This window comes from Cucurbita maxima, unplaced genomic scaffold (assembly GCF_002738345.1).
Source record: "Cucurbita maxima cultivar Rimu unplaced genomic scaffold, Cmax_1.0 Cma_Scf00043, whole genome shotgun sequence".
Taxonomy (NCBI): Eukaryota; Viridiplantae; Streptophyta; class Magnoliopsida; order Cucurbitales; family Cucurbitaceae; genus Cucurbita; species Cucurbita maxima.
In genome coordinates this window covers 1,360,055-1,385,072 of record NW_019272059.1, presented here as the reverse complement: position 1 = coordinate 1,385,072, position 25,018 = coordinate 1,360,055, and the positions used below count along the sequence as shown (strand labels likewise).

At 37.2% G+C, this 25,018-nt stretch overlaps 5 protein-coding genes across 7 annotated transcripts; 3 read left to right on the top strand and 2 right to left on the bottom strand.

The window, feature by feature from the left end:
- Nucleotides 1-15: 15 nt before the first annotated feature.
- Nucleotides 16-16,296, bottom strand: LOC111469983 (nucleolar protein 10). Of its 2 annotated transcripts, XM_023115414.1 has the most exons (17): nt 16,014-16,256; nt 14,888-14,986; nt 14,690-14,781; nt 13,622-13,722; nt 12,398-12,488; nt 11,376-11,434; nt 11,129-11,252; nt 10,747-10,815; nt 9,904-9,956; nt 9,719-9,827; nt 9,203-9,373; nt 8,957-9,115; nt 8,618-8,710; nt 8,096-8,281; nt 7,579-7,781; nt 6,985-7,322; nt 16-268 (listed from the first exon to the last, which is right to left on the bottom strand). In XM_023115414.1, the coding sequence occupies exons 1-17, from the start codon at nt 16,144-16,146 to the stop codon at nt 237-239; spliced, it is 2,112 nt and encodes a 703-aa protein (XP_022971182.1). In that variant the 5' UTR covers nt 16,147-16,256; the 3' UTR covers nt 16-236. The 2 variants fall into 2 exon arrangements, with proteins under 2 accessions (XP_022971182.1, XP_022971181.1); XM_023115413.1 differs by lacking the exon at nt 16-268 and having other exon boundaries at nt 6,657-7,322; nt 16,014-16,296.
- On the top strand, nt 321-2,008 carry LOC111469996 (mediator of RNA polymerase II transcription subunit 15a-like). Its single transcript, XM_023115436.1, has 6 exons — nt 321-613; nt 710-780; nt 910-1,167; nt 1,264-1,452; nt 1,550-1,638; nt 1,714-2,008. Exons 1-6 carry the CDS (start codon nt 403-405, stop codon nt 1,925-1,927), a joined length of 1,032 nt encoding a protein of 343 aa, XP_022971204.1. The 5' UTR covers nt 321-402; the 3' UTR covers nt 1,928-2,008.
- On the top strand, nt 2,645-5,517 carry LOC111469985 (pentatricopeptide repeat-containing protein At1g80270, mitochondrial-like). 2 transcript variants are annotated; one of them, XM_023115421.1, is made up of 3 exons: nt 2,765-2,781; nt 2,906-3,491; nt 4,076-5,517. In XM_023115421.1, coding segments are annotated over exons 1-3 (1,836 nt in total). In that variant the 5' UTR covers nt 2,765-2,779; the 3' UTR covers nt 5,324-5,517. The 2 variants fall into 2 exon arrangements, with proteins under 2 accessions (XP_022971188.1, XP_022971189.1); XM_023115420.1 differs by having other exon boundaries at nt 2,645-3,491.
- An 871-nt stretch (nt 16,297-17,167) lies between the features above and the next one.
- Nucleotides 17,168-19,072, bottom strand: LOC111469989 (cytochrome P450 94A1-like). Its single transcript, XM_023115428.1, has 2 exons — nt 18,254-19,072; nt 17,168-18,179 (listed from the first exon to the last, which is right to left on the bottom strand). Exons 1-2 carry the CDS (start codon nt 18,916-18,918, stop codon nt 17,318-17,320), a joined length of 1,527 nt encoding a protein of 508 aa, XP_022971196.1. The 5' UTR covers nt 18,919-19,072; the 3' UTR covers nt 17,168-17,317.
- A 3,749-nt stretch (nt 19,073-22,821) lies between these two features.
- LOC111469993 (WAT1-related protein At5g07050-like) lies at nt 22,822-24,598 on the top strand. The gene is made up of 5 exons (XM_023115432.1): nt 22,822-23,062; nt 23,154-23,216; nt 23,299-23,836; nt 23,912-24,063; nt 24,144-24,598. The coding sequence occupies exons 1-5, from the start codon at nt 22,860-22,862 to the stop codon at nt 24,367-24,369; spliced, it is 1,182 nt and encodes a 393-aa protein (XP_022971200.1). The 5' UTR covers nt 22,822-22,859; the 3' UTR covers nt 24,370-24,598.
- The last annotated feature ends 420 nt before the right edge of the window (nt 24,599-25,018 follow it).

The following is a 25,018-nucleotide window of genomic DNA, read 5'->3' as shown; positions in this document are numbered from 1 at the left end:
CTCTCCTCGTTCAAGTGAAACAATATTAATAACTTAAAACTATCCTAACAAAATTTACAGTTTATAAAATCTTCTCATGGGTGAGATGGGAACACTCTATGCCCTCACCTTGTCGACGTCTCATTCCTCTTATCTTCCTTCTCGGTAAAGAAGGCAAAGCACAAATCTAATTTCATGGCTTAAGGCTGCAACTGTTTCATATATTTTTCTTCATATGATACACCAGTGTGAATCATTCACCGGCGCCCTCTTCTACCTCTACCTCTACCTCGGTTGTTTCCACCTCTGCTGCTCCCATGTCTCATTCCACCTCGGGAAAAAATCGAGCGAGAATTTAAGTCCTCGTGGATAAAGCAGAATCAGAAGTCAACAGAAAATATCCAGGCAATTCGTAGATCAGGAATGTATTTGGAGAATCATTTCAACTCGAAATTCTTTCCTCAAACTCATGAGGCTTCACGGCTTTCTCAGATTGCAGAGCGAGCACTTCCCAAAATTGCTTGCAATTCATTGTATGGAAGAGCTTCTCCCACCTCTCCTTCAACAGATGGGCTTGGAAAAATTTCTTCAAATGTTTCCTCCCTTTGGAGCCCAATCTCTCAATTCTCTCGAGGTTATAGTTCTCTCAAGTTACTTAATTCCAAATCAGAAATCGAAGTCCCATCTCATGAGATCAGAAGCTATAACACAATGACCTGTCGGTTTGCAGAAACTACTCGTTTTGGAAACAATGGACAATTGTCAACAACAACTCAGCCTCATAATCGCTTGCTTAAAGCAGTAAGTCTGCGTTTGAGAAGAGTTTATGTTGCATTTGCGTGATCTACTAGATATTAGCATAAGATCATTCCTTTTTGTTTCTTAGGCTCTTCCTATTAGTTGATTCTGGGAGAGAACAAAATCTTGCAGGTTGAGTCAATATCAAATGAAGCATTAAGAGCAGCTATACTAGAAATAAGTTCAGTTACGAATATGGAAGACAGAATAACAGAACCGTGGTTTTGCGAAAAGGAAACACATTTAAGCCTGCAAGATGGGGGCGGTTTCTCAAAGAATATGAAGCGAAAAATGAATGCAACAACCTTAAATGACATGCCATCGCCTTGCAGTGATATTGTTGGGTCTGAACCAACAGTTACATCAATAAGCAAGAAGCTCAAGAAACTGGTAATGCATAATCTCTGTCCATCTCTTTGAAACTATTATTTCTGCCCACTTTTTATTTTCCTTTTGTCTTATAGAATTATGCTGAAAATTGTGCAGTCTGATAATGCCCTATTGGAAGAAATGAGAAACATAAACAGACATTTCATTGAAACGGTCTTAGAGTTAGATACGGACGAGAATGTCAATAGGCGATTGGCCAATGCGGGTACCGTTCTTCGATGTTCATATAGAGGTGCAACCGAAGGCAAGAATTCAGTGTTCCATTCTGAAAACAACACACTAAAGGTGAGGTTTCTAGCTATTTTTCTGCTCCTTCTTTCTCCAACTTGTAAACTAGATGCAAAAATTGACCAAAATATTTATGAAAATTTGTTTCCATTAGTTGCCAGTGCTTTCAGTGAAGCTGCTTGTGCCCCTGGATTATCCAGAAGATTACCCTGTATTCCTAAGCAAATTGAACACAGACTGCGGGTATGAATTGTTATAAATAAATGTCCTTTTTTAACAGATAGTTGAAATGCACTAGTTTACTGTACATGTTTTTAGTACTGAGGATGGAGAATTTAGAGACATGTGGAGCAAAGCGACGTCCCTGCTAAGTGCATTCCTCCGCACCTCTCCTGTCTACTTGTCTCTTGAAGAGTGTGCAAAGGCATGGGATGAATGTGCTCGCGCTGTGGTATGTGATTATGCACAACGTGCTGGCGGAGGATGCTTCAGCTCTCGATATGGGAGTTGGGAGGACTGCGCCGCTACCTGACCTCCCTTTACTTTGAACAGAATTCAGCTGAACATACTATTTTGAACATAATATACCACTAGATTCTAAGATTCGCATATCAACACTAAACCATTATATAATAATCCATTGATGAACCCATGAGATCGCTTCCGAGTACCGGAGCAGGAGGAGGAGGAACGGGTATTTCTCCAAAAATGTTTTCTTCAATCTCTTTGTATTTGGAGAAACTTTCTCTGATCTTCACTCTTTGCCTCTCCTCCGGTAAACAAAGACTAAACTCTGGATAAATGAGAGGGAACACTATCTCCCTTCATTCAACCCTTTGAACGAAATGTAGCAAAAGGAAGGAAAAGACATCCCTTTGTATTTGGAGAAACCATATTTATAAACCTCAAAAATATTTAGTGCACACCTCCCCCTTCTGCTTCGCTTGCCAAACATTATTCTCAAACTAAGTGTTTTTCTTTTTATTCTTTTCTTTCCTTATTTATTTATTTTTNTGTTTTCAATCTTGTTTTCACTTTACACTTCCCTTCTTTCAATGGGTTTCGCTTTCGTTCACTATTTCTTCAACTAACATTCTTGCTTGCCTCTGATCGACTTTCCGGTGCTCATTACAGAAGGAAATTAAGTAGAAAGTTGTGTGCCATTTTTTCTCTTCCGTTTCTGGTTTTATTCGCATTCAAGCTCAAATCTGAAGCTTAGTTATTTCTACAATTTAAATGTTTCTGGGTTTCACAATCTATCTTTATAGTTGTCGGCCTATTATCAAGGGGGCATTTCCTTTTTTCTCTGTAAGGAAGAAGAAGTTTTGGAGATGGCAGTTCCCCGAAATCATCCATTATTAATCATTCAAACGACTGTTTTTGTATGTATGTATTTCTGTATTTCTGTATGTATAATATATGTGCGTGTATATTGCGGTAACCGGTGCGGAGGGTACGATACCTCCAATTTTTCATATCCCTCTCTGAATTTTTTGTGTTCTCTTTCTAGGAATCAAGGATATAGAATAAGAACTTCGTACGTCTTTGGCACACTAGAGGCGCCATATTCTTGGGAAGGAAATATAGTTGCTTCGGCTATCATCCCTGCTATATCTGATGGATGCATTTCTTTTGAGAGAAATAGCCTTGCAACATGGCGGCCCTCTGGGCTTTCTATTAGTAGCCATGGTCTATCTTCACAAGCTGGTGCTGAGAACAGTGGAGAGGAAGATGACTTGGAAGATGGGTTTTCTGAACTTGAAACACTTCCAAGCACTAATGCACTTGAAGATAATAAAGCAGCTGATGAAAATGAAGGGGAATTAACCTCTGAATCAGAACTTGATGATGATACTGTCGATGGTGGGACTCAAAATGAACTGGATTTACCTGAGCTTGAAACTGAGCTTGCTGAAAAGATACCAGCGAAAAGGGCTCCTTCAGAGCTGTTCAAGGCTATTTGGAGTGCTCCGGGTTCATCTGTTCCCAGTGCACTTGACAAGTGGGTCAGTGAAGGAAAAGAATTAAGCCGTGCTGACATCTCTCTGGCTATGCTCAATCTTCGCAGACGTCGAATGTTTGGGAAGGCTTTGCAGGTAAATTGACTTGATTTTACTTTTTCAAGCAATGGAATTCATTCGTATGGTTTTAGGTTTTGTCGCGCTTGGGATTTCGGTTCATTCGTATGGTTTTAGGTTTTGTCACTCTTGGGATTTCAGGATGGTAATATTGATAAATCTCTAACAAATACAAAATGATTTCAGGATGTATTTGTTAGTTGATTAAAATACAAATTTTAGGCTGGTAATCAGTAAACCCGAGTATGTGGATCAATTTTTTATAAGTACCATTATCAAATGCTTCTATAGAAATTTGTTAAGCTGGCTTATGGCATTCAATAAATGGTGCCAGGACTGCGTATAGAATTTTCACATGGTTTGATATTAGGTTGAGCTGCATGTAACTGCTTGATTTATTAGTATATATGAATTTTGCATTTATTATTGTTAGTCTTATAAAGTCATTATTGGCAAGAAAATGGTTGTGCGAGTTTTAGCTATTTTATTGGTAAAGAATATTGTAGCTACCGTGTTTTTTTAAAATATTTTGCCTATTTGTTCAACATTCTTATTCATCATTTCTTCAACTCATTACTTGCATTGCTGTATGGGATTCACAGTTTTCAGAGTGGTTGGAAGCAAGTGGACAACTTGAGTTCGTTGACAGAGACTATGCTTCTCGCCTTGACTTGATTGCAAAGGTACATGGTCTCCATAGGGCAGAAGGTTACATCGCTAAAATCCCGAAATCATTCCAGGGGGAGGTGATATACCGAACTCTTTTGGCTAACTGTGTGGTCGCCAACAATGTAAAAAAAGCAGAGGAAGTATTTAACAAAATGAAGGACCTTGAATTTCCAATCACAGCCTTTGCTTGCAACCAGTTGCTTCTTCTTTACAAGAGACTTGACAAGAGGAAAATAGCCGACGTTCTGTTGTTGATGGAGAAAGAAAATGTCAAGCCTTCTCTGTTTACTTACAAGATCCTAATTGATGCTAAAGGCCTTTCAAATGACATGATGGGTATGGAACAAGTTGTTGATACAATGAAGGCTGAAGGAATCGAACTTGATGTAAATACACTTTCCATATTAGCGAAGCACTATGCTTCAGGTGGGCTTATAGACAAAGCCAAGGCCATCTTAAAGGAGATGGAAGATGTGAGCTCCAAAGAATCTAGATGGCCTTGCAGAATTTTACTTCCCCTTTATGGAGAACTACAAATGGAAGATGAAGTGAGGAGGGTCTGGAAGATCTGCGAGGCTAATCCTCGCATGGATGAATGCATGGCTGCCATTGTTGCATGGGGAAAGCTGAAGAACGTCCAAGAAGCAGAGGAAATTTTTGATAGAGTTTTAAAAACATGGAAGAAGCTTTCCTCGAAACAATACTCTACCATGTTGAAGGTCTATGCAGACAATAAGATGCTGACGAAGGGCAAGGATCTAGTCAAGCAGATGGCAGACAGCGGTTGCCGAATCGGTCCATTAACATGGGATGCAGTTGTGAAACTCTATGTGGAAGCTGGGGAGGTAGAAAAGGCAGATTCTTTCTTGCAGAAGGCGGTCCAGAAAAACCAGATGAAGCCATTGTTTACCTCTTACATGGTTATCCTGGATCAGTATGCAAGGAGGGGTGACGTCCACAATGCAGAGAAAATGTTTCATAGGATGAGACTATCAGGTTACGTGGCTAGATTCAGCCAGTTTCAAGCTCTAATACAGGCATACATTAATGCCAAGGCTCCAGCCTACGGCATGAAAGAGAGAATGAAGGCAGATAATGTGTTTCCAAACAAAGCTTTGGCAGGAAAATTAGCCCAAATCGATGCATTCAGGAAGACAGCAGTGTCGGATTTGCTTGACTGAGGAATTTAATTTGATACTTGGGAATGTATAAACTCCTCGGATTTCAACTCTATTTTACAAATCAAGTATTTGTTAGTTAATCTGATGGCTGCGCTTTGAAATTTGACATCAGCATACCTGTTAGGACAAACAGAACTACATAATGGATTGTGCTGCACGTGTTTTATAACATATTTTGTTTGTTCGAATACCCATTATTACCAAGAACACTCTGGTTTTGCAGTAAACTCAAAATGGTTTACTTACTCAAAGAATATTATTTGAAAATAAATTATAATATGATCCCTGGTGTAGGCTGATGTAATACAAATGTAAGTTACAGATACAACCTATTTTCCCATTCAGTTCTGTGAAACATCACCTGAAAAGATTATTGTAATAAGCCATACAATATCACCAACCGACACTGAACAACTGAAAATGTGAAGGCTATATATATGTATATATCAATCACAAACTTCACCCTACACCACCATTACTCATCTTCATCCATTGTACAATTCCTATGACAGAAGCAGCTTCATCCAATGAAGCAGTGCAATTCTGTGTGGTCGCACACTTTAAGGCACTTGTTTGATAAATTTGACAGATTAACTAGAGATAACTCCCATGCCCCTTTCACTCTCGTGGCCGTGCAAGCCAGAGAGAGCTTAGAGCTCGAAGGCGGGAGAAGTAGTCGTTTATTGCAAGAAGCGCACGAGCCGATTGACGGGTTGTCAATATGCGATGCATTTGTTGAAGTGTTTGTTGACGAAGATTATCGGCCTGCAAGTTATAGAAAGAGAAGGAAAAATGAAAGTGAGAAAACATGGACAAAGATTTCAACTTTACTTGTTCGTTGCATAAGCAAGGTATAAATGTAACAAGATGGAACAGAGTGACATAAAATCTAAAACCAAATTACCTGGCGTAGGAAGCCATCAAGAGTTCCAAGCTTTCCCATTGCCATGGCCATTTGACCCATATAGTTAGCCACATTACCTGATGACCCCGACGTAGCAGGCGTGCCACTGGCCAACGTTTCAGCCAAGGATTGCTGCAATGCATCCATTCCTTGATGTGCCACTGGCCACATTACCAGTGTGGGTTAGTGAAGAAGGTGAAGTAATGGAGATAATCGAAGGCAAAGCATAGCTGAGAGGGAGAAGTTTTTCTGAAGTGGAAGAGGGAGAGGATGGGGTTCTTTGGATTGGCTCTATTAATTCTCCTTTTGCAGCAAAGATCAATGTTTCAAAATATTAATTAGTTGGTTGTTTGGAGGGTAGGGTGTGTTTATCTTGATACTTCAGTTTAAAACATGATCTGTTTGCTAAACTACATGTACAATCAATCCAGCGATTAATAAAGTTTCATTCTTTCAATTGGGTTCTCGATAATATTAATAAAGAACAGTCTCTCCTCATTCAAGTGAAACAATATTAATAACTTAAAACTATCCTAACAAAATTTACAGTTTATAAAATCTTCTCATGGGTGAGATGGGAACACTCTATGCCCTCACCTTGTCGACGTCTCATTCCTCTTATCTTCCTTCTCGGTAAAGAAGGCAAAGCACAAATCTAATTTCATGGCATAAGGCTGCAACTGTTTCATATATTTTTCTTCATATGATACACCAGTGTGAATCATTCACCGACGCCCTCTTCTACCTCTACCTCTACCTCTACCTCTGTTGTTTCCACCTCTGCTGCTCCCATGTCTCATTCCACTTCTGGAACCTGATTTATTGGCCTTGGGACCTGAAAATTCGGCGCTCCGATTCTTCTTTCGTGGACTTTCATCGTCATCATCTTCCATATACTTGGCAGAGCTTCTTGGCTTAAATGAAATCTCTCGCGACCCTCCTGGTCCCAATTTAACTTCATTTAGAATTCCAGAATCTAGCTTATTGTCTCCCATAGCAGCAATTCTCTCCTCCATAGTGAGCCTTTCCTCCTTAGCAAGTGATACACTGTTCCAGAACGCCTCAGCATGCTTTTCATCCTTCACCTCATACAATCTACACATTCACATCAATAAAATTATTAAACGCTATCTATCTCCTCCAAAGATACCGACTTTAGCACAAAGAATTCATATGAACTCATGAAGAGAAAGATATTAACTTGTAGTAAGTACAGTACGCATTTCCTTTCCTTGATGGAAAATTTGTATTAGATTATACAGCTTTCTTTTAATAGGTTAGAAGATCAGAAAACTTTTAGCTCCTAAGAAAAAAGAAGTATATAAAATAATTATGAGTTGAAAAAACTCACTTTGGAGCTCGCGCCTTCTTATGCTTATCTCTGCTGGGTTCATCTTCAAATTCTGATTCAACTGAGGCATCAGAATTACTTAAGCTTTGTTCACTGTCCTCCAAGACAGGTTCAAAATGCTCTTCCACCAAAGATGGCTGCTTCGTAGATGCCACTGGATGCAGGGCCAGATACTCTGGTGAAAGCTCATTGATCTCGAAGTTCTGTAGCATAACATGATCCAACAACATTAGATGAACAAGAGCTATAACATGATCCAACAAAAATCAAGGAAACTACATTTAAATGAGTAAAATTCAAGCGAACACCCTACGCCACAACTTTCTTTTTCTTGATATTTTGCTAAGAAACATCCCCACTAAACAAATAGATACGCATGTCTAATTTGACCTTAGACATCTTGCAGATGAAGCCTAGAATTTTTTTTTTCTTCCTTGATTTTTCGTGACATATTGCAAACAACCAATAGAAATGTGGAGAAAAAAATGAGAGGGAGCGTCTAAGAACTGAGTCATACCTCATTCTTAAACATATTCGCAAAACGTTCATCTTGAAAGATTTCACTACTGAGCCCTTTCTTCTTCTTTGATGCCTTCTTGGCCTTATTGACATCCTCTTCATCCTTCTTTTCCGTTTCAGCTTCTTCCTCTTCAAGGATTTGATTTGCGAGGCGCCTGTTGACTTTGGGTAATTTTCTTTTCACCTGAAGCAAAAAAGTAGATAAAAATACAATGAAAATTAAAAACATATTAAAATAATGACAAGCCAAAATAGTAGATTCCATAAAGACTGCGTCAACCCTCCTTCACTTACGATGTCCAAGTATATGGGAAAATCCCATTAAAAAAAAAAAAAAAAAAAAGAAGATAGAAAACTCATTCACACATAAAGCAGATTTATTATTAGAGTATAATTATTTGGAAAGAACTCTCCAACAGACCGCATGAAAGTTTGTCATAAATTCTTCGGTAATATAAACCTATTGATTAAAACTGAGGTAATCAAGCATTATAAACTTCTGGGACTAAAAATGGTTTACCGTAATTCGGTTGGCACGCTCCTCATCTAGTTTCTCTTTTTTCCTTTGTTCTATGTAAGCATCATATGCAAAAGGATCCGCCAGTGATTTTGCCTGCAAAGTCACAAGCATACATAACAAAAAGTAACTAGCTCAGCACTTCGAATATTCTCAATCAACATGATACAAAAATTTCTCAGGGTACTGTAATTCGGTAACCCCACGATCTATCAAAATTAAGCAACATTTCTCATGTATTTAATACTTAATACTATGTCATACTCTAAAGAAAACCATAAATTTACTCCTAAGCAGGTAAAACAATAAATTTAACCGCTATGCTACAAACCATAAAATTACCTTTTTATACAAGCGATAATCAATAAAGAAACCATGAAGGTAAGCTCTTAGCAGATTAGTCCCAATCAGGTTTGTCAAATTTAGCCTCTCAAGTTCTTCTTTTGTCAAGAACTTGAAATCATCATATATAGTTGTTTCTGCACCCTCCTCCAACTCCTCCTACGTTAAGACAAATAAAGTATTAGCATTACTAATCCGAGATCCCAAACAAAGGAATACAAAAGAGAATAAGTTCCAAAAGCTCACCGTCAAATTCTCCAAATAAGAGCACCACTTTGGTGCAGGTCCCAGCGCAGGCAGAAAGTAAGAAGGTATTTGGCTTGAATTCAAAGCTAGTAGCATCAATCCACTGTCCTTGAATACACATGTATCATTTATTGGACCAAGCGTGGGCTCAATGCTGGTCATTCCTTCTCCCTAAAACACATTATTTTCATAATTGAACGAAGATATCAGGAATTTTGGTTTGTCTACCAATGACTGAACACAAGTTTTGCTATTAATCAAAAGAAAATGAGAAACAGAACATGTAGTTTAATAACAAAAGAACAGTTAACAAATAAAGCCTTCAATTAACAAATAAAATAATTCTCAAAAATTCAGAATACATATAATGTTTAATACACAGCAATCTACCATTGTAATGTCAAAGATATACCATTGACTTTAGTAAAAAGAGATTTACACCTAGCTAAATGCATGTTGCTCGAAATTTTATTTGTATTTTAATAAACTGCAAAAACAGAGGTAGAGATTTCTTACAGTATCTGGGTCCCAAATCCTAACAATGTGCTTGTCAGTGGTAATCATTTTTGGTTTTTCAGAATTAAGAGTGCTATGCCACTTAATGTTCAGAATTGGACTGTCGTACCTGCAAAATAATCATATTACTTTTCAGTACGTGATGGTTAAAACTCTCAAAATTTAATGAAAGAAGGTAAACTCACATGTGATCTTTGATTCTTATAGGATCTGATGAACGCAAATCGTATATCAAAATCTGCATGTGATGTGATCATATCAATCAGGTCAAAATATAAATAAAAATTGATATCCGAAGATACAGGAAATTATGGAACTGCAGTACTTCTCAAAAACCATAGTAGAAAAACTTGGACATGATCAGGAGCAGTAAAACTTTTGGAGATACATTTTGCAGTTTTTGAGGAAGTGTTTCCTTTTCTGACTGCTAGGTGGTGTTTCTCTAAGTAGAGGCATTTGTAACTATTCTCCTTGTTTCTATTCAAATCCATTGGGGAGGTTTTTGTGTTCACTTTAACTATGGGATGGTTGGATTCCTTATCCTTATTTAAATGAGATTCATCACGATTAAGGTAGAAGTTAGAAATATTATCAAGATATTACGGGTTTGTGAGTCATTGAACAAGGAGTTTGTGGGTAGGAGTTGGTTATGATTTATTAAATACACGCAAATGAAGGAGATGAAGGAAGGAATAGTTTTAATTGTTTTTTAGTTGGCTTAGGCATGAGTGTGCTGATGATGAAAGTTTCATGTGTAGAGTTACTTATTTCCTAATCCTGTTACAGGCCCCAAAAGGATGGGCAAAAACAAACTGTAAAAAGAAGGTAGCCAACAAAAACTTATGCACTTCTGCATCCATAATACATCAATAAGAAAAAAGATAACAAAAAGTGGGAAAGCTCCAACCCAAGTCTGCCATCACCGTTGTTAATTTAGATTTTCATCCTTGATGCAATCATTCAATATTCAGGAAAGTCGTATATATTTCAATTCCAAGAACACCACAACTAAGGAGATGAAGCTTTACCTTTCCTGAGCTACTGCCGACGGCCATTTGGAATCCACCAATATCATCAAATGCTAATGCAGTAACCTCCTGCATCACAAAAATATAATATTCAGTATTTTGTTGATTAAACGTTTCACTTCTGCACGAGATCTCATTGAAACCTCAAGAGTTTACAATTGGGCCATAAATTAGTATTTAAATAAAAGCCATTGCAACAAAACACTGAAGCCTAACTAAAAAAAAGAATGAAACTGTCATAAGTAACCATAAGTAGAGTAACCATCAAGATGCTTCCCGTCACGTTGATATGTATGTAATTATTCACAATGGATCGAACACTCATTGTTGTTGGCATACTACCCAGAACAAGATTTTACCATAGGTCAACAAGGAGAATTACCTGGTCCTTATCTCCTGCAGGTGCAATAGCATCAATTCTTCCAATTGAAGATAACTTCGTTCTGGTGTCAAAACATTCTACAGCTCCATCTACACCCCCACAAGCAACTATCCCATGAAGCTTGCTACAATTGTTGAACATACTTTTAACTTGGATAAAATATGAAACTACGTGATTCACTACTCAATAAAGAAAATCAATCAATTGACACGAGAAGAGTATGATAACAAGAATGAGGTTAACTGACCTACGAGAAACAACATTTATTGCTGGGGATTCTGTGTTGAGAGGTGGAAGAAACTGCCCCTACAACAAACAAAAATGGTCATTTCTAGACTTAAATGTAAAACTATCATAAATTTAACTTCCAAGCTCACATAACAACATTCTTGGAAAACCACAAATCATAATAAATTCAGAAAGTCATTGCACATGACACATGACACATTAGCTTTTAATCAATCGATATATAAAATGTGCAAACACAAAAGACTATTGGAGTTTCAGCACACAAGAAGTTGGGCTGGACCTTTACTTCTATTTTACCCTTATTGTAAACAGTTATAGTTGGCTTTTCATTCATACATATTACAATCCTCAGTTAAACTCTCTTTGGGTTTTCCCTTTTTTCTTTCTTTCACTTACCTTTTCTGTGCTTAGAATCATAGATATTTCTTCATTTTAAGGCTGTATTCTTATTTCGAAAAGATAAATGAAAAGGACTCCAACAAAATGGAGACTTATGAAGGGCCAATAACACAATAAAAGCTAATTTAAAGTTCGATGAACACTACAGCAAACACATTGCCATATTTGAAGTTATATAAAAATATAGAACCAATAACAAAATGTTTGCATGTGACCCTATGTAGTGATTGTTTGCTTCGTTTTATCTTTTTAAAATTTGAAGTTGCATTTGTTTTTATGGAAACTATTAGCATTTCATAGGGGAAAAAGATCAAGCATTCCTAAATAAGATACCTTCGAATATTTATATATGCATAGAACTTTTTTCTAAAAAGAATACAATCTGACAACAGACTATCTAAGTTCGATTAAGCCATGCATTCATTATTTCTCCAAAGCTGCCAAAGAATCTTAACAAAGTGTCACTTAACTCGTAAGTTGCATACCGTTATTCCTCTTTGCAAGAACATTATGTCAGAAACATTTCATAGAATTTTCTTATGTATCCTAGTGTAATTTAGTAGAAAATTTAACGAAGTTGAGTCTGCAATGACTTAAAAAAGACAAGAAAAAAACTAAAACCCGCTGCAAACTGATTCTGTACACATCTGGAGAGGATGCAGCACAAAGCAAGTCAGCAGACCAGTTGTCATATTCAATATTCCTTCCCATCCTGTTGATGGCATAGATACAAAAAAATATTAGAGTTTACTCGTTCGTAAACCACAAGAAAAATGAAACCATAAAACTAGAGCAAGATCAATTTGTAGCCATATCTCAAATATGTCTGTCTGTTTCTTTAAATAAGAAGCTATTTTATTGATGAAATAATTTTACAAGGCAAGCTGACAAAATCAAAGGGATAAAATGGAAATCAAAGAAAGATCAAGATTTCAAATATACCCATCCAAGGAAGACCACGAGGAAGCTACAAAAACTAGCCTTCACAAGTTATAAATATTTTATCAAGATTTAGTTCGGCAACTAAATGGCATGAAGAATTCCACCCTCATTAAGCAAGAAGAGATAGTGAAGACTATCAATCCCAAGCCATACGTATCCAAGGAGAAAAATGAAAATCTTCTAAATGACTAGGTAAGCCTTGCCGCACTCCAGAGAAGGTCTCTCACATTTAAAAATAAAAAATAAAAAAATAAAAAAAAAAGATCGACCTTGCTAGAGATTCTAAAAGTTGAGAAACGTCACTTGAGGCGATTGGAAAGGAAAAACTAAATAAGAGCCCAAATTCAAAAGTTCAAGAAGTCTTGAGTTTTTTCAAGCATTCTGCCATTTGCTTCATTAAATGACTTTTCAATAGTTTAAATGCCTATCAACCTCCAAGACTTGGTGAATAGACGCTCCTTTTGTGGCAGCTTGCTGGTCTCTAAACTCTATGGCATTTTTGGCATAGCTGGTATCATTTCTAAGACAGCCATGAAACAGCTTCAATCCACAACTAATCTCAGGCTCTCCCTTCAGCTAATGCGATGATGCTCACCTTTGAAGCATGGGATTCTACATGAATTAGAGGATATTCCAAGGGATTGAAACTTTTCTTGATGGATTTCGGACCTAGTTAGATTTCTGCTTTAGAATGGACTCGGTCCCTGATCAAGCCATGCTTCTTATTCATAGAAGGAATAGTTACAACCTTATACATTTGCTAGCTATTTTGGTAAGCGTTTAGTCTTCTGTATCCATTTGTGCTCTTTGTAAATAGTATTGTCTCTTATTGATAAAATAAACCCGTAACATGATAAGAGCTAATTTACAACAAAATTGGGGGGGGGGGGGGGGGGAATTAACCTTGGTATCCGCAAGGTGTGATGTTTTCCATATTTAGCATGGAGAACAATAGAACGATCAGCACACATAAATGCCAACTTTGAGTAGTCATCATCCAGTATCTATATTGGAGAGAGGAAAAAACACATTAAACTCGGTTAATATTGCAAAATTCGGAAGGAAAAAAAAACTATCCGCAAAATCAATGTCTCATCAAATATTAAACCTGTCTTCCATTCCCACCTTCAAATCAATTCCAAAAGGGGGAAACATGTGTGCAACAGATAAGAAGAATAATTGGCACAAGGAAAATAAAATAATAGCACGGAAGAACAATTACGCAAATTTTTTTAAATTATTTTAGGGAGGACCTCTTAATTTGTTCTTTCATTAAACTCCATAGAAACTTTGTTTATATTATATACATAATGTCAAACGGAAATTAACCTTTTTTTTAAAAAAATATATATCAACCACTATGCATCTGATCATGCCAAACTGTTTGAAATCGGAGATATCCAAGACAAACTGAGATTTCAGCCTAAAAGAACCCCTTAGTTTTGTCTATGAGGAATCAATGTCCATCTCAAGAGTAATACAACTCCATATAAAGTTACACTACATGAGTATTAGTTACAGGCATTTTGAAAAAATGCAAATACTAATTTATTGCTTTCCTTCCATACAGCATAAATTCTACTCAATTCATCGCACGCACTCTTCACGTGCATAATAATACTTTTTAATAAGAAACCACACACAGGAATAATATTTTACGACTAAGATTTGACAAGAAGATGACTAGACAATTAGATGTTAGCCTAGTCCAAGTACATGTTAAAGTCTAAAAACACGTCTGTTTTTAGCGATTCATTGTCCTATGCTCAAAAAATGATATTTGAACATACAAGAGTTTATATTGCATAAAGGTCATATCATTTAAAATAAAAATAAGCTCCCTACTTATCAGGATGAACAGATATGCATCTGTTTCTAATTCTGAATAAAAATTTAACCAACTCCATGCAATCTTAAAGAATACAACACACCTTTCCAACCCAACTCAGAGCTCTCCAGCATAAAATTTACCTGGAAGTCGATTATCTCTGAATCAAAATGTCTTTTGAACTTCAATGAAAGTTCCCTCAGTTCATATACTTTAACTTGCGGTGGATAGATACCTATTTACAGCAATACATAAGTAACAATAGATACTACAAAAAATCAGTATTTCTTATGAATCTTCTTACTGATTACTGATGCTAATTTTAGCTTGCCTAAAATCACCTGATGCTATAAGAAACTCTCCGTCGGGGGTTGCTTTTATTTTGCTTGATGCAATGTCAAACCTCAAATCCTGGATCAAGTCCACCCTTGACGTGTAATCTGACACATCAACGAACAAAATTACAAACAAGAATGGATGATAGAAAATATAAAAATAATCAATTGTTTTTACAGGACGGCAATGTTGCAGAAGAACGCTGGGAGGAAGAAAGGTTTTATAATGAAATTATTGGTAAAACCTAAGTAAATAGTGCAGAAATCACGTTACATGAGCAACAAACATTATAAGTAGAGTATTTACTCAAAGCAAGAAACCACAGAACCAGCACACCAGTACCAAAAAGAACAAGAAAGTAATAACCGAGATCACAAAGATTCCTGCTTGTTCAATTCACAAAATGGGAAATTGTCCGTTGATCACAAAGCAGCCAATCCACCATGCCAGAAAACAGGATGGAAGAACACAGTAATGGCAGAACCCAATAATGCTCTGAGGGAACAAGGAAAACCTTGACTACCATTATAGAGAAAAACTACATTCTCGGTTTCCATGTAATCTACATACTTGGGCAAATTGCATATGCATATATAAAAGGTTGTTTGATAACAGCAGAACAATGTAAAAACAAGGGTGGAAAGAGCAACAATTAAGATTCAGAAAATATTCTTTTTAACCTAATGTAGAGAGGAGAAATCCCATAATTTAACCCTAGCTACGGAAAGAAAAAACCGATAACTAAACACCAATAAACACTTCAAAGATGGGAGGAACCGGAAGAAAAGATAGCTACCGTAAGAGCATTTACTGGCGAACTAGATAATGGTCAAACCCGATTCAAGAACAAGGAAGTGTTACACTGTGCATTATAGAATCGTCACTATTTCCCTCTAATTAGATCAATAAGCATTCATTTATCAAGCATATTTTCATTAGCATTAGTTTTTTTCTTCTCTTTTTTTTTTTTAAACAAGAAACAAAACTTCATTGATAATATGAGCTTCCCTAAAGCAAATAATCGAATAGAGGCTAATAAAACGAGTTTCGAGTTAGAAGTTCAATAAACGAAGTTTTGTACAAAGACGAGAATAACAAATTGAACTGGGAAAGGGAAAACTAGTTAACAACCCTTGTCTTTGCGCAGAGCTCGCAGCTTCTTGGGATTGATCCAAGTAGCAAGAGAGCGTTGTTGGGATGCTACAGTGTAGAGTTTAACCCCATTAATGGAGGTGGACTTGAGGTTTCCTCCTTCGTACGCCATTGAAGATTGGTTTAGGGAAATTGCTGTTGCTATAAGCCACGGAGGCAGAGCAGAACCAGGTGAGGGCGGCGGCGGGTATTGTGGTGGTAAATGGAAGGGATGCGAGAACGGTACCTAAACTAGAAAAGGAAAGAGTTCAATGGAAACCTTAAGCAAATAAATTGAAAGAAATAATAAATAAATAAATATATATCTTTATTTATTCTTTATTTATTTATTTAGTATTATTATTATTTTTGTAAATTATTGAAATTTGACTGGTTTAACACACACACACACGTGTGTGTGTATATATATATTATTATTATTTTCGATAAATTAATAAAAAAATAATTGCATTAAATAATATTAATAAATTTAAAAAAATTTAAATACCATTAGTATTAAGACATGGATAGAAACAGTTGATATTTATTTCAAAAATATACTTCAATTCAAAAGCACCTTCTATTAATATTCATAACCTTTTCTTAAAGGCTTCAAAAAACATTTTTGATAAAAACTTAAAAACACACCTTCTATTTTTTTAAAATATATATTTAATTTTTTGTTATCTTGAGTACCTTATTTCAAAATATAAAATATATATAGATTTTGAAATTCAATATATATATAGATTTTTCATTAATGAATTGACTATAATAATTTTTTTGAACTCTTTTTAAAGAGGTAAAAATTATTTATGAATATTATTAATAGTAAAAATATTTTGTCAAAAAAACTTTTGGAAAGTCAAAAAATGATATTTATTTGAGTTTTTTTTTTTAAGTTTAAATATATTAATGAGACTTTTAAAATTTTAAAAATATCTTTTTTATATGTAATATAAAATTTAGACGTGTAACATTCAAAACCAATTTTTCCAAAAAGAAAAAAAAAAAATTAAGTGTTTAACTTAATCTAAAATTCTCACGATACATGACGAAAATCCCCTCATGTTCTTCAAATTAAACAAATTGTCAAAACACAATTTACACCCATAATAAAGCACTACAAATTTTAGGACGTTGACAATAATAACTCCAATCACGCCCTAAATATATATAATTTATTTATTTTTTTGGTCTAATAATTTGGCAATTTCAAAAGTATATAATAAAAATTTGATTTTTTAAAATTATATTTTAAGAAAGCCACAGGGCCCACATGGCAGGTCCATGAACTGTGAAGCTCAAATGGCCAAACTGGGGTCTCTCTTTTTGAGCACCACAGGACACCCATTCTCCATCCTCAGCGTCAGCGACAACAAATACTTTGGACTCTTCTCCTTCTCCGCCATCCCCACCTCAAACCTCTCTATCACCGCCGCAGCTATGGACTTCATCTGAATATAAGCCATGTCCTTCCCCAAGCACATCCTCGGACCCGCGTGAAACACCGGGAACCGAAACGGGCTCTCCGCCCTACACACCCCATTCTCCACCCACCTCTCCGGCAAGAACTCCCCGCAATTCTCCCCCCAAATCCTCTCCATTCTCCCCATTGCATATGTGTGGTACGTCACGAACCAGTCCCTCCCAACCAACGTCCCGTCCGGTAATACGTCCTCGTTCCGGCACGCTTTGGTATCCACCGGCACCGGCGGGTACAGCCGCAGAGTCTCCGATAGTGCTGCTTGTAGATAGTGCATATCTCGGAGCTCCTCGAAGCTGTACTCTGCTCCGAGTTTCTTTCCGGTTCTTGAGCGGATTGTTTCCAGCTCTTTGAGGATTTTTTGTGTGATGTTTGGTCGGGAGGATAGGATCCAGAAGAACCATGTTAGAGCAGAGGAGGTGGTGTCCCGGCCGGCGAGGATGAAGCTTATGATTATGTCTCGGAGGAATTCAGGGGAGTTATTTTCTTGGGTTCCCATAAATCGGGAGAGTAAATCTTGGTTGTTTTTGACATGGGTTGTCTTCTTCTCTTCCATTCTTGAGCGTATGATGTCCTCTGCAAATTTGTGAACTCTGGCTATGGATTTCTTCAGGGTTCTCTCTGATCCCATGTTCAAAAATTTCTTCACTTTGTACAACCCCGGCAAAGCATACATAAATCTGCTTTTGCCAAAAAAAGAAATTAGAGTTATTTTGTGTTTCATTTAATTAAGGAGAGGAATGAAGGGAAGAACCTGCCAGAGCTGAGAGTGGCGGCGTCCTCAAAAGCGCGCATGAAATCGGCGCCGGAAGTGCCATCGCCGCCGAGACAACAGGGGTCGAAATTAAAAGCCAATTTACAAACATTATCGAACGCAAATCGCTCCAAAACGTCCTGCAGATCCAAAATCCGTTCCGTTTCAGAAGCCTTTCCCAAAATAGGCAACAGCCTCGTCTGAATCTCAACTGTGACATTTTCCATAACGAAATTCCTCAGCGATTTGGTGTTGAACTCATAACTCGCCGTCTTCCTCTGAACTTTCCAAATTTCTCCGTCGGAGTTGAAAATTCCGCGTCCCAGAAAATCCTCCAAAAGCGAGATGAAGCGTTTTCCTTTTGGGTAATTCTCGAACTGGGTCTTCAGTATGTGCTCCACCACAAGTGGGTTTGCGGTGATGACGCCGTGAACCTTCCCCGGACGACGGAAGACCGCCGTGTTGGTCTGGCAGTTGCTGAGAACCTCCGTCGACCAGTCAAGAAAACGGTGTCGGTTTAACAAGAAGAGCGGCAAGGTTCCCACTATGGGGAAGTGTTTGAAACCTTGGTTGGATTTGGGTTTCTTTGGTGAAGTGAAGAGAAGAAGGTAAAGGCAAAGGGATAGAAAGGTAAGAAAAAGGAAGGCTGTTGCAGAGATGTCCATTGAAGGCGGTGGAGGAGTACGGGAGAGCTTTTCTTTTTTTTTCTTTTTTCTTTATCCTTTTGAGTCAATTTTTTAAAAAGATAGGATGAGGCGCTACGATCCAAAGAAATGATCGACGGTTGATTATTCGACGAAAAATATTCTAATTTTTTTTTTAATTTTTTACGTATTTTATTTATGATTTTGTGGTTAATTAAATAATTTCAGTAAATATGTAATTGCTCATCTTTTATAAGTCTAAGAATGACTATAGTGGACATGCCACTAAATTACTACTAGTAGTTTGATTTGGCATTTGGGTCAACTTTTTTAATTCAAGTAATAAAAAACAACATATTATTATATTTATACATCGTGTTCATATGGGCCTTAAATTAAAATCACTTGGGCCTTAAATTAAAATACATCCATGATTAATCCAACAACAAGCCCTACCAATACGGACTCCTTCTAAGTGGAGACTCTTCTGTCCTCAAATGACCAATTTTAAAGAACAAACAATTTGGCAAATTGCTAGTAACTCGGTTGCTACTCATTAGAGATCCTCGATGTTAACTCGTTGCTACTTGCGAGAGAGTAGAAACGATAGTCCACTCCTTGACGTATTTGGAGGCCTAGATATGGAGGGAACGCTCGTGGCCCAAACCAACATTTTCCAATCCTACAAGAAATATGAAAACCCTAAGTTAAAAATACTACAAATAGGCTACCTCACTCTAGTAGTTAATTTAAGCATCAACCCATGTAATGATAGGTGCTATCTAATCCATCTCTTTTCTCGAAATACAAATTTAGGAGTGTGGTAATGTGAAAAAGCATATTCCAATATAAAAAGAATGTAGTGGCTGGCTAGATACATGGAAAGAGAAGAATAAGTAATGATTACATCACACAAATTTGGATAAAAGCAAATCAAGTGGGACGCCAAGAATCGACATCGTTTGTCGCCTACTCAGACGTGGGTTGGTGAAAAAATTACCAAGATTTCTTCTCCTTCGTATCCAAAAACCAAACAATAACAGAGCAAAAACAAAGCGAAATGGGAAATGGAGCTTATGTTTGTCGCTACCCCAAATGCTAAAAGTTGGCAGTTTTGTTTAATCAACTTTAGTGGCAGTAGTGGCTCCGAGTAAGCCCATTTTTTAAGCATACCAACGTGCTCCTTTTGAAAAGCTCTTGGTTCCTTTGGAAAGGAATTAACTTGGTGGGAAGGATAGTGGATGCCAGTATTGTTTTGATCCTATGTTAAATGAATCAAGGACCATAATTTATGTGTAAACTAAACATAAAGTATTCATGAATAATAATTTATGGTAATTTGAGACATCTTTCTCAAGCTTGATTGATGTCTTTGAGATATTGTACAAGGAAATGAAGCAAACTTTGGCAGCATTTGGGATATGTTTATCCATCACAATTTGTGGTTTAATTTACAGCCAAGTGGTGAAAACCCATAAAGGAGATACCACATTCATATTAAAAGCAAGGCCTAACTCCATTTTCACAAACTAACCCAGACAAGAAAGAATAATAATAATGAATCCAAAAAGACATATACCTGGTTTTTAACCTACCTTCCTTATGATGGTGACGATTCTGGTTGTGTTTAAAGGGAAAAAAATGTTAGGAATCACGACTTTCCATCACAGTGATATAGTATTGTTGACTTTGTGCATAATCTCTCACGACTTTACTTGGACTTCTTCGAAAGGCCTCATATCTCCTTAATTAAGTAACGTGAGAGGAGTGTACATGTTAGAAGAACCGGAGAATGATGTTATTACAGACATCAAAAAAACCCTGAGTTGAAGCCAACGTATGGTTGTTTCAAGTGGAATCTTACAGACCCTTCTGTCCAAGAAAACCAACAACTCTAATGATTGTTCCAACATACTCATGGATTGCTGCCTCAACATGGTCTTCTCTTATGGGTCCCATTACACAACTGTTTTCATGTCTTCTCTCACTCCTAACTAGACTATTAGGGAAGGTTGGATTCAAGAGATGATCAGCTACATTGAGAAACATGATTCAAACATATAGTTGGTAGGGTAGGATGGACAGGCTAGTAGAACGTTGGGAGGCAGAAGGGGTTGAATGTAAAGTGCATGAATTTGGGAAGTTGAGTAGTAGCTGAGTCACGTCAGCACATCATCCACAACTTTTGGGTGCAAAAACCAAGATGAGTAGTAGCAGATATATGTTAGTGTTGTTTGAGTGCAGATTGTTGTAATTGGAAAGACAAGGCAACGTCATCGCCATTGGGAGCTGATTAGATTTCCATTTCCATTTCTTCTCATTATTTTCCTTTCCATTCCATTCCATTGGGTGCTCCACTCACCATTCGAACCTGATGCTGATGCTGATGCTGATTAACTTGCTTTTGTTGGATTGTTGTAAATTAAGTCATTTCTTTTACATTATATTGTCTTAACAACAAGATTTTAATATCAAACTTACCAAATCCTTAGGCTTCTTCCCACCATTGTTTTTGTTTTCCTTTTATTTTGCTGAAAGGTTTGTCCAAACATATTACTTACAACATAGAATATGTCAGACTCACAACACTTATCTAAACGATCAAACTTCAAAATCTTTCCAACACTTGTCTTAAATCATCAAACTTCAAAACCCTAATCCGAGGTACCCATTTAAAGGTGTAATTTTTTTCATAGGATTTCTTTCTACTTTTGTTGTCCTTATCATCCTTTCTTACCACAATCCCCCCAAACTCTTAAGGTTTACTAATTTCATTAGTGTGAGATCCCACTTCGGTTGAGGAAAGATGTATAAACTTCTCTCTAACAGACGCGTTTTAAAAACGTTAAGAAAACTTCAAAAGAGAAAGTTCCAAGAACAATATTTACTAATGGTGAATCTGGACCGTTACAGTTAGTTAATCATTTCTCCTATGGAAGATTTTTGTTCTCTTATTACTCACTAACTCTTTCCTTAGAATGGTTCTTCTTATTGTCCGTTTCAATATAATAAACGTCAATTATCTTTAGTTATTGCAACGTCTGAATAAAATACTGGTACATGAATGAATTGATAAGACTCATCCTGAAGACATTATACTTAATAGACGTTTAAAAGTTACTCTAATCTCCATTTTGAATCGCACCATATTAGGCAATGATCTGTTGTTGATTGTGTGTGACTATGTTCTGGGATGTGGGCGTGTGCAGCAATGCAAGGGTGGTCCAAAGGCTCCAAACTGGTTCACTAACGAATCTGAGTGTTGCTGTGGGTTACAGATTCTACAAATTGGCTCAAAACCTAAACCAAATCATCCCACCACCACCCATTCCTTCCTCTCTCTATGCCCTCACTCAATATCTATATATCTTAAAACAAAGAAGGATCCCACCATATATATATATATATATTTATATCTAAAGCATGTTATCCACCTCACTTCTTCTATGGATATCTACATATCTTTTTTGAATATACAATTACATTCGTATTATATATTATGTGCACCTCCTGATCCCACACTTATAAGTTAAAGTCCTACTACGTGTCACGACCATGTTTATGAACAGGGTCGAGTTGGATTGGAACGAAATTTTTTTTAATTACTTTTCTTCTTTTGAATTCTAATACGTAAGAGAAAATGAACTTCCAATCTTTCGTTACGCAACATTCAAATAATATATTATAGATGGCATAGTATAGTATGATTGTTTGAGTGGTTGCTTACATGAGCATATTCTTATTTATATTGGATTTTAATAAATAAATGAACCAATAATGTCATGTGTTAAATGTCCCACTATTCATATATTTGCATCAGCAAATATTTAATTTATTCTTCAGAAAATAAATAAAAAGAGCTCCCATGAAGTGGCCTATAAATATGGAGTCTTGCAGGCCATTTTCTCTTAAGAAACACACTAACATACATCTTCCTCTTCTTCTCTTTTAGCATAACAGTAATGGGATTCATAGAATGCCTTGGCCGTTTCTTTCAAAATGCAAGGCCTTACATCGCAGTCATCTCCCTCCAATTCGGCTACGCTGGGATGAACATCATCTCCGTCGTCTCCCTCAACCGTGGTATGAGCCATTACGTCCTCGTCGTCTACCGCCACGCCTTTGCCACCGCTGTCATGGCTCCTTTTGCTCTCGTTCTCGAGAGGTACGTATCTTGGAGATTCATTCTTACTTATACGACAATTCTCATTTCTTACTCACGTAGTACTATACTATTCACGTTTATTGTTTCGTAGGAAAGTAAGACCCAAGATTACATGGAAGATTTTCATTCAGATGTTTGTTCTCGCTCTTCTTGGGTTAGTATATCAAAACTCGATAGTTTTTCCAAACACCTATTAATCCAATCTTTCGTATATTTCATAACGTCGATCTCAACAGGCCACTGATCGATCAGAATTTCTACTACGTCGGACTGAAAATGACATCCCCAACGTACTCTTGCGCCATAAGCAACATGCTTCCTTCGATGACATTCATCATGGCAGTCCTTTGTAGGATGGAGAAGCTGGACTTGAGGAAAGTTAGATGCCAAGCCAAGTTGTTTGGAACAATAGTGACGGTGATGGGAGCCATGTTGATGACATTTTACAAAGGAAGTGTCATCAACTTCTTCTGGACCGAGCAAGCCCGCCACCCGAACTCGCCACCGACGGCGGATGCGGGTGCGCTCAACCACCACCACGACCGAGAGTTCATCAAAGGCTCAATTTTGCTCATCATTGCCACTCTAGCTTGGGCGGGGTTCTTCATTCTCCAAGTCATAACCTTGAGAAAATACACCGCCCATCTTTCTCTCACCACCATGGTTTGCTTTTTGGGAACCCTCCAGGCCATTGTTGTCACCCTCGCTATGGAACACCGCCCCTCCGCCTGGGCCATCGGCTGGGACATGAACCTTCTCGCCGCCGCTTATGCGGTAAAATCTCTCCCTCTTACACGGTAAAAATTTGCGTGTTTTTCATGTGATTCATGTTTTTGAATGTGAATGCAGGGCGTTGTGGCATCTGGGCTGGCGTATTATGTGCAAGGCTTGGTTATGAAGACAAGAGGGCCAGTTTTTGTTACAGCTTTTAGCCCTTTGTTGATGGTGATTGTTGCTTTCATGGGCTCTCTCATCTTGGCTGAGAAGATTTACGTTGGAGGGTAAATTCATTCTGTTTTTTTATCTCTCAAAAAATGACCTTTTCACACAAAATTTTCATCTTTAAGATTAATAATTTCAGGATAATTGGAGCAGTGGTGATTGTGATGGGGCTGTACTCAGTTTTGTGGGGGAAGTACGAGGAAGGCAAAGAGAAGGAAGTTGGAGAGGGTGTTGAAGAAGCAGTGAAAGGCGGTGAATTGCCTGTAATAAATGAAGGCATTGTTCAAAAGAACTACGAGGGTTTGGCCATTAGTATGCCTGCACCTGTCATGGTCGAGAAGCTTCAAGCCGCTAACGAAGCATAACTGAGGAATGGGCATGGAAAATGGAGGAGAAGAAGAGAACCGATTCGAGCCCTCCTTTTTCCTTTTTTTCTTTTTAATTTTTTTTATAATTAATGAGTGAGTGAGATTGTGCCAATAATTATGGGACAAAAAACATGGAAGAAACGCTGACGTCCGATGTAGAATCCACTAAGGTTGTCTTTCAGTGGCAGACTCCAGGACGTCACTAAATAACATTCTCTTTCATTCTGTAATATTATTATTATTATTAATCAAACCCACTACTCCCTCTTTTCTTTGATGGGCCTTTTCTTTTATGGGCATGATAACCGGTACGTGCGTCCTTTTTAGTCCACGTCCTCTCAAGACTCTAATGCTCACACCCGAAATGGACCGGACTTTCTTACGACATTCTGAACCCAGCTCATATATCGCTTTAATGAGCGAACAACCCAACCCTTAAAACATACTACAGTGTCCCAAGTGGTGAAAAGCCGTCATTGAGATGCTAAATCTTCCCGTCGATGTGAGCTATTGGGGAAGATCAACTTGTTATTTCTATAGTAACTATTATTCGTTAAGCCACGACTTTTACTTGGCATTGTAAATCACTAAGGCCGAGTTTTGTCCCATTTTTTGTATTACCTTATTTCAATTTTTATTCAGTAAA